The 9,544-nt window shown below is 43.5% G+C and overlaps 2 protein-coding genes across 2 annotated transcripts; one reads left to right on the plus strand and one right to left on the minus strand.

The window, feature by feature from the left end:
• Positions 1-339: 339 nt before the first annotated feature.
• On the plus strand, positions 340-1,611 carry LOC131282519 (thioredoxin-like protein 1). The gene is made up of 3 exons (XM_058312012.1): positions 340-698; positions 761-871; positions 949-1,611. The coding sequence occupies exons 1-3, from the start codon at positions 447-449 to the stop codon at positions 1,444-1,446; spliced, it is 861 nt and encodes a 286-aa protein (XP_058167995.1). The 5' UTR covers positions 340-446; the 3' UTR covers positions 1,447-1,611.
• Positions 1,612-2,813: 1,202 nt separating this feature from the next.
• Positions 2,814-6,414, minus strand: LOC131294004 (potassium/sodium hyperpolarization-activated cyclic nucleotide-gated channel 1-like). The gene is made up of 10 exons (XM_058322052.1): positions 6,146-6,414; positions 5,774-5,923; positions 5,543-5,676; positions 5,281-5,447; positions 4,882-5,215; positions 4,612-4,805; positions 4,374-4,523; positions 3,958-4,275; positions 3,839-3,887; positions 2,814-2,983 (listed from the first exon to the last, which is right to left on the minus strand). The coding sequence occupies exons 1-10, from the start codon at positions 6,412-6,414 to the stop codon at positions 2,814-2,816; spliced, it is 1,935 nt and encodes a 644-aa protein (XP_058178035.1).
• Positions 6,415-9,544: the final 3,130 nt, after the last annotated feature.

Raw genomic sequence — 9,544 nt, forward strand, 5'->3', positions numbered from 1 at the left:
AATTAGAAATAGTGATGTGTAGAGTTGTGTAATTCCGATTCAGATCTATGAATCTGAATGAATCTTTGCTCGTTTTAGAGATTCATGTTTTTTTTTGACGAGAGAATCATGATTCTAGCCGTTCTGTGGGCCTCTTGCTTTTGGTTTGTTTTATTCAACTAATTTTATAAGCTATAAAAATTAAAATCTACGTTGATGATGATTGCTGACGATTGTCATTTTGACTTAGTCATCATCGGAAATGTCAAAACAACTAAATGGTCGACCTGAAACTTTACATAATCACCTTGGCAGCATCAATCAAAATACAGAAAACTGTATGTCATCGTCACATATTGCTTTGTATTGCTTGAGGTCGGCTTTGAAGAATTAGAGTGCTATTAGTTGATCAGTTGGCAAATAAGGATAAAATTATCCTTGGCAAATACTAGTAGCTACGTTCCAGAATGTCAGTGAAAACCATCAACGACGAGGGCCACTTTCAGGCCGAACTGGCGGCCGCCGGCGGAAAGTTGGTCGTCGTCGATTTCACAGCGACCTGGTGCGGACCTTGCCGTAACATTGCGCCACTGTTTGAACAACTGCCGGTCAAATATCCCAAGGGAGTCTTCCTTAAGGTAGATGTAGACAAATGTGCCGAAACGGCCGCCACTCAGGGGGTCTCCGCGATGCCAACGTTCATCTTCTACCGTGCTAGGGTAAGCATAAGAAACGATGCAAACTTGGTGGACGGTCTTCTGATGCAGCTTTTTTCCTGCAGACCAAAATCGACCGACTGCAGGGCGCCGATATCAATGGGCTGGAGGCAAAGATACAGAAACACTATGTGGCGAGCGTGGATGAATCGGGCGAGGATTACGGCCAGGGCATGGTAGGGAACGAACGGCCTACCTTTTTTCATCGGACGAATGTGGTCTAATTCGTGTTGGCATTTTGCTTTTTGTTTAGCTCGATCTGAGTACGTTCATCCAGAAGAATCAGTGCGAGTGCTTGAACGAAGCCGACGATCATCCGTTGACGAATGCACTTTCCGCCAGCGGGGGCCACCTGGCGTCCGATTGCGATGAGCAGCTGATCATTTCGGTCACCTTCAATCAGGCTGTGAAGCTGCACTCGCTAAAAATCAAAGCGCCACCGACGCACGGGCCGAAACACTTGAAGCTGTTCATCAACCAGCCGCGGACGATCGACTTCGATATGGCCGACTCGCACGTTTCGGTGCAGGACTTGGAGGTGGACCCGAAGGACTTGGAAACGGGAAATCCGGTTAAGCTGCGGTTCGTAAAGTTTCAGAACGTGCAAAACATCCAGGTGTTCGTGAAGGACAACCAATCGGGTGGTGAAACGACAATCATTGACCATCTGGCCTTTATCGGGCAACCGATTGCGACCACCAAAATGGACGACTTCCAGCGTGTTGCCGGTAAGAAGGGAGAAAGCCACTGAAAAGGGATAAGTTTCGAATCCCGGTCCAGGCGGACGATCGATTCCAATGTCCAATGCGGTTTTCATAAGGGTCATTAATGAAAAGCTGACTGATGCATGTGCAGTTTATATTTGCTCTTCTCGCTAAACGAAATCTGATTTAATAAAAACAAATGTTTTCTGCTAATTAAACTATTCGTTTAAATACTTTGGATAGTAGTTTTTGTTATGAATTTGTATTCTAAGTAAATACGTTGTCTGTTTCCGTTTCTTAATAGAGCACCGTTTCTGGTCAGGCATCGCTTCCATTAAAATCGCGTTATCTCGTTTGCCATCTGATTGCTGTCTTTCCCAGCCTAGTCCATAAAGTTGTCAGAGACGACGTCAAAGTTATCTCAATTTCTAATCACTCTACTTTGTCCAGAATAGCCAGGTTCCATACCAGCAGCTATGTTCAGTAAATTCTTCTACATGTCGGACCTTGGATCCCGCATTGTCAATCATAACACAACTTTCCTTATCTTGGAGCTGCTAAGATTTCAATGTGCAGAATGCAGGTTCAAAACGAGCGCTTCAAGGTGATAAAATATTTCGTTGTTTCTATTTAATTATTTCAAACTTTCTACTCTTCAGATTTGTATTTAGTACCGGTACATTGTACAAGTTGTGTAGTTCAATACGAGTTTTAATTATTTTACGTTATTGTGCCTCTATCATGACATACAAAACCATTTTACATAAAACATTTTTTACATGAAAACAAACGTAAAGTAATACAAATGAATAATTGGAACCACGTGTTCGGGAGTCGGGAAAAGGAAATACATCAACGAATGAAACAAACTCAGGAAACATGCGGGAACATTGGCTCGTGTTTAATTTTTAATCACTCCCACTTCCTTCGCAAATACATGCCGTCCGATTTCTTTCTCTTTTGGGTTTGGGGTGACGCGATACGATGAATCACATTCGTTTTCCCTTTCTGATTTCTTTGGGGTTTTTTTTGTCGCAATGAATAAATTGAAACACCTGTTGACGGAATTATGAACCACTCCGTGAACGCCAGACCAGACGTTCGGCGGAAATTTAATTAAATTTATCATCGTGAAAGGCTTTCATTTCAATTCAAATGAAATTCGATTGGTACATCGCTTTGTTTAACAGCATCTCGGAGTCTCGAATAAAGGCACAATTTTATTTCATCGAATCAGATATCGCCGGATTCGGCAGCGCTCGTGTATTAAATGGAAAAATTATGTTACCAAGTCACTGAAGTAGAACTAAATTGACATGTTGCTAGAGGAAATAATTTGCTGTCCATTCTTCCCCGGAACCGGAATGGACCAATTCGGTTACTGGTGCTCATCTTCACCGGCCAGAAAATGTGTTCAATCGGCCATTTCTGTCTGCATACGAACCGTTTCTACATTCGCCAGGCGTTCGCGCGCACCACTGCCCGTCATCTGACCCATCTGCCGGAGGTATTCCGTTCCCAGCGCGACCAGATTCTTGCGAAGTGTTGGGTAGGGGTGAAGAAATGCATCGAATGCATTTCGAGCTGTTGCATGCACACGTGAGCACGAGCGCCACAGAATGGAACGAAACATGAAAAGTATTTCAATTGCAAACTCTGCGCGATGTGAACAGGGCAACATGTTTATTTCCCTCGAGGCCACCCGGTCGGGCGGTGGTTTGGAATTGGATTTGGTAACAAACAGGAAATTCCTCTCCCACTACCGGATCTCTGCTTTATCCGGTGCAATCGTGAAAGGTTAGTCGGCGAGCTAACCGGTCTCAAAGTGACAAGAAATTGGAAATGAAATTATTCCAATGATAAGAATATTTGATAGTTTTAAACGGAACATACAAACTACTACACACTAAAGATAAGTATATAATTTTTTGATTTATAGCAACTCGGACAACCGTCTTTGCATATTTTTGCCCATTATCAAATCTTTGAATTTAATTTAATCGAAGGTCAAATCCATGGGCCAAACAAACAGTGTGATTTTTCTCACAATGTTTATGTTAATATGTTAATTACATTGTATCACAAATGATAAAATAATGTTTTTCTTCTGAGAATTTACTGTTGAATAAAGCATAAAAATACTTCATTTAATGAAAAAAATTGAATTGAAAAGAGTGTCTTTGAAAGATGCTGCTTTTAAAACGGAGTTGTAATTCAAATTACTTCCAAGTTTTTTTTTATGGTGTAAGTAATTGAGTTTTCAGTAGATCGAAGGAATTCTTATAAATTATCTTCGGAAAAAGGACTACATGATTTTAACCTGTTTGGTAAGAACAGTTTATGTAGAAGGTTTTAGAGGCTAGTGAAACGTTTTTTTAATTGCATGTGAAACTTAAATCGTAAATTCTTGAATATTTTAAATATTCCGACTATACTTACAAAGCATGTATAATTCCGTGGTTTCCACGGCAACAAAATGTGGGAATTTCTGGAAACATTTGAGAAAAGTTTGTGTCAATTCCGAATTAGCTTTAGTCCTCACACCATTCCATACTTACTACCATATCATCGCCAAAAATGAGCTGCAACTCGCCAAAGTGTTCGCCATCTTCCAACTGCAGCACTTCCTTCCATCCGCTCGTGTAGACTGCCACCGTTCCGGAGACGATGAATATCATATTCCTATTCGCCTTTCGACCTCCGACGCCACCGGCGCCATCGTTTTCCCAGCGTGTGATGATATCGTTCCTCAGAAACAGCTGAAAGCACATCGTGACGGCCAATTCGGTCAGCTGTTCCTCGGCCATAGTTTCCCGAAAAAGCGGACAGGAGCGCAACAGAGGTCCAAGAGTTTCCATTCGCGCTTCACCGAAGAGCTAACGGGAGAAAGTTCGATACAACGGATGGAGAAATGGGAGCGATATGCTTTGGGGAATTTGTTAAACTCTGGAGTCCGTTCCTGCAACCTCCTCACCTGTTCGCCGACCGTCGCCCGGATGAACGTTGGACGGCTGTAGTGTTTCGGATGGCGGATGTCATAGAACTCTAGAATTTGCTGCTGAAGAGAAGCCGGAAGCTGCTCGTGGCGCATATAGTTGCCCAGTTCGTAGCGGTTCTCGTGATACTGCGCCAGTTGGAATAAATCACATACCTTCGATTAGGCAAACAAACCCCCCGAAGAACCGGATGTCCTTGGCACCGGAAGTACTTACCTTGCTCGTGCTCGAGAAGAGAATGCGAATGAAAATAAACAACTCGGCCAGAAGGTAGATTTTCAATATGTACCCGCATATGGTGTAGACGAGCGACACCATCATATCTTCATACGTCACGGACTCGCTGAAGTCATGCGTGATGTGGGTCACGGTGTACAACGTCCGATAGGAACACTCCAGGTATTGCACAACTGTTGGCAATAAAGCAACGTATAAAATAACCCATCGATAGGCAGGTTTCGGGATCCCTCAACCCCCAGCACTCACACGACGACTGGTTCCAGAATGGGATCGTATGTGTCCACGATCGTGGGTCCACTAGCGCTGGATCGGTTCCCTGCACTAGGCGTACGACGAGGAACAAGATGCAAGTGCCCCAATGGAAGACGGTCAGAACGGTGATTATAATGGTGGTGAATTTGGTCACGTTACGACGCAACCCAAGACGTTGACAGAGCCGTCTGATGTAACGGAGAAAGGTGCGGAAGCGAAATATCTTCAGCACCGATATAAGGTTCCAGAAGTCCCACGCACATCCGGGATGAAAGTCTAGTTTGTGTAAGCAATACAGCAACGAGTTGTCCAGCGTTGAGGAGGGAATCTGGGGATAAAGATCCATATTTGTAAAACAGCGATAATTAATTCAAAACCTCTAGGAAGTATTACCAGTCTGGTAATCATTGGGTCCGGAGCCGAGCTAACTATATCAATCCAGAACCAGGGGTGAAGGTACTCCTTACGGATTTGCTTCAGATTTAGCTCGACCCGTTGCGTTCGGTGCACGTACACTCCGGTGATGAAAGACATTCCTATATCCAACAGGCAGACAACATCTTCCGGGTGAAAGGTTTAGAATGATTGAATATTTAAACGTTACACCATTGATTTAAAATTCCCTATGAAGGTCCCCCAAATGTGTCCCTCTCACCAATCGCCAACAGGATCGCGTGGAACGACGTGAAAGGATAATAATCACCGGCCCGGAACAGGAGCATCACGTCGTACGGTATCATCTGGAACGCCAGTGCAAACGTCACTATCATTAGGCACTCCCAGATGAATCTGAAACGAAACAAAACAGACCATGCGTCCAGGGATGAGATCTCGGTAAGGACATTTGCATAACAACCGTTTCGACAGAGCGCCCCTCGATACCTACCGGAAGCGGCTCAGTGGATGTATGCTGTAGCGGAAATAGGTCAGATGGCGTGAAATTTCGCGCTTTATCGCGGCGTCACTGCGGAAAATTTGCCTCGTCAGGGTGCTCTGCGGATCGATCAGACAAAGCCTACGCCACCATCGTTCGGTTCTGGAAAAAGGATGGGTAAAATGGCGAACGTTAGCACCGCAGTTTGGTGGGAACCTTTGGCAGACTATGACGTTTGCAAACTATCGTTTATTGTTCGACGGGTGATTAGAATTCCCCTCGCAATCGTGGTGCAGCATACCGAAGGGGAAATCATATCATTACCATGATGAATAACATACTCGCCGGCCATTTTGTCGTTCCATTCCAGAACCCCTGGCTTACCTGCGTAGGACCGTGTCGGCCGGCACGAGCAGCTTCACCAGGTCCACATCATGGTTGACCGAGCAGCGATGCGAAGGGAAATTTTGATTCCGTTTCCCCTCCTGAACATCGGTACCACCATGCTTTTCCGTGTGCACTTTTGGGGTCTTCTGGCTGGAAAGTTTCTCTGCGTAGGTCGATCCATTATCGTGCGCATGGTTCGACCGTTGGTTGCGCCTGGTTTGGCTTTCTCCGTCCCTCGGCGAAAATTCGTTCAACTTTTGGCTCATTGCTCGATTGTGACAATATTCCGCCCGGTTCGAGGAATCTTTTTTAACAAGAACCCATCAAGCGGTCTCCACCATCACCAGTGGCGTTTGCGTTGGCGAATATATGATGAACCATTCGCAACATCGAACCACAACGATTTTCACCGCCTACCTTCTGTTTTGCCGCAGAGTGCTTCGTTCGAGGAATGCCATTTAAAAAGACGAGTGTTGATTTTATGGCAACCGCTCTCTACACTGTTAATGTTTTTCCCTTAAAAGCATAACCAGTTACAAGTTCGATTTAATTTGTCTTAAGTGGAAGAAATTTATGTGAATTTTCTGGAAGAAGTGTAAATACCATTTATATAAATTGGGTACAGGTATGAATTTGATGTTTATGCTTATCAACTACAAAAGTATAAAAAAAATTGAAAAATGAAGAATATTTATGAGTGTGCTGACTAGTTTGGAACTAATAATTACTGTAAAAAACTTTCAGTCAATCAACATCTTAAATTTTTTAGGTAAATTGTAAATCATGCTGCGTTCCATCTTTGAGACGATTTAATGAAAAGTTTGCTACCAAAACCAGATTAAAAACGGAAACCTCTGTTTCAGGTGTATCATTAACACCATCTGCAGATTTCGGTTTCAATCAGTAACACCTTTGATATACTAATTTAATTCCACACTGGAAAGATAACCCGAAGGAATGGAAAATTCCAGCCAGATTTTCCCGGAAGGTACCGAAAGGCGAACACCACAAAAGAAAGAAACATCTTCGAACACCCTACCGCTGTATCAAAAACCCTCGAACCCGTGGGAATCTTAGTACCGAAAGTGAGCATAAAACCACATTGTAGAGATAGCACCTGAGGTTGGGTTCCTTTTTTCAACTGTTGTATTATGTAAACCTCAAAAATTCCGACCCATCACCGTTCGGCCGGGTTGTGCTGTTACCGAGACGCCTCGACCGGAAGGTTAATTAGCCTCCGGGTTGTGATTTTCATCAGTCAATTTTTGAACCTCACCGAATCACCCGTTCGTTTGATGTATTCCTGAAATCAGGGCCAAGGTGTGGACGAAGAAGCAAACAATGGAAAGAGTGTCTCAAGCTGGAGGCAGGAAATGGGCTCCGTTGGAAAAGGTGTGCGTCTCCTTGAAAACATCGAAATTTCCTGTAACTTTTCCCGTGCCAAAAGTTGAACAAGGAGCATACTCTTGCTGAAGCACTGTTGCTCCCGGTTTGGCGCGGGTTTTTGTCCATATTCGACCTTTCAACTCAGTGTTAAAACATCCGCCACGTTACCTCCACGAGGCAGTGAAATTTTAATGAGAAGCGAACGGAGTATCCTTCCCCTCGGTCCTGAGGCAAGGGAGAGAAGCGGGCAAAACCGATGCTTCCACTCGGAAAAGGGTGGGATGTTGGACGCAATTTCTCTCCCTACGGCTTCTTATGTTTGGTTTTCGCACCGGCGGAAAATGGAAGCGTGTTTCACACACCAGCCAGGGAAGCCATTACGCGTATTTATTCTTGGAATTTGTGGTGCTTTAAGTTCCTTATGTTTCGCGAAAATGATTCGAAACGAAAGAAAGCGTGTTCGGCAAATTGTTGAAACAATTTTGTAAGCTTTCAGGTGCAAAAATACCTTTAATAAGAATGCTTTTCCTAGGTAACATCTTTTTGAACGAGGAACATGATTGATTGAATCATAAATTTATCTTGAAAAGCGACGTGTTTGAAAAAGATGAATATCAAAAGCTATGGAGCATAGTCAATAGAACAGTAATAACAAACTTTCTTGTTTTAGTTATTATGTGAAAACATTATTGATTAAACCTTAGTTCTACTGTTCATGAAACGCAAAACTTATGCTTCTCAAATTTTTAAATTAACTTTTAACAGCAAATGAGGATTTATTATTTTAAAAAATATGAAAATTTGTAGAAAATTCAGGGAAGAAGGAAAACAATCATTTATTGCTATACCAAAACAAGCAAATGTATTAGGAACGACATTTCAACGAGTATTTGATATTCCTAAGACTAAATATTCACTACATAAGGGAATTGCGAAAAAAGAAAACATTTTTTTTAAACTCTGAATTAATTTGGTAACAATTTACTTACTTTCCGCTTTGTAAAACTGGTCGTCATTTTCAATCAATAAAGAGAAATGCAAATTTATGGTGAAATGACCCTTCGTAGCTGCTTTCCCCAAAATGGTTCAACGCTCTTCTGTGGGTTTTTTTTCATGGTGGTTGTTGGAAGCAACAGGTTCACGTCCGGTGCGATCTCACGCCGTATAAATGTATCTTAAACAAATTCACCCCACTTCAGTCTATTAACCAAGGGCAAATAATTCGGACGAAAAATAAAACATCGGCTACGATGAGCTTGGGGAGGTACATTTTTGTTATGTTTCTCCTCGATGCCACACGCTCCTGCAGCCTTCAGTAATGAATTTACATTATTATCCTTTCAACCTGTGCGCAGCTTCATGGCACGCACATTCGACTTTTGCAGGTCATTTGGTTTTTCGCCCACAAATTGGCACCACCCCTCTCCGGAGGGCTTACATAAACCCCAACCCGAATCAACCGAGTCTCATTTCCGTCCTAAGATAGGACTAAGCGTAGGCCAGGGGTTCGTGGCCACTGAGAATAGGTACCGGTGCTCGCCATGGTTGATTGGCGCCTGCCAAATGCTCGAGTTATAAACTCTCAACAGGAGTTCTCCTTTCCCCATGTTGGGAGCTTGTTTGCGGGAGAACAGACCAAGAGGCTAAACCTATTTCCTGCCAAACCACCAGTCAACCAATCGACCATCCTGTCGATTCAACCCATCAATGCCGCCACCGTCGGAGGCGCGTTGGTATTTCTATGCTTCCATTCGGACGGATTCTGCGGTTATGGTGTACATTCACGCACACCGACAAGCTATCTCACCGGTAGCGATCAGTATCAGCAAGCTTCACACTCTAATCATCATCAGCATCATCGTCGGGAAGCAGTAACTCTCGATTTCTTATCAGCACCAACTGCCGGGAGCTCGCGTGCCTGAAGACGTCGTTTGCGGTGAATGACGGGGGAATAGATAGCTCATCTTGAATTCAATCGAACTGTTCGAGCGAAATGGTCGGACTTCGAGT

The sequence above is a fragment of the Anopheles ziemanni genome, chromosome 2 (assembly GCF_943734765.1).
Source record: "Anopheles ziemanni chromosome 2, idAnoZiCoDA_A2_x.2, whole genome shotgun sequence".
Classification (NCBI taxonomy): Eukaryota; Metazoa; Arthropoda; class Insecta; order Diptera; family Culicidae; genus Anopheles; species Anopheles ziemanni.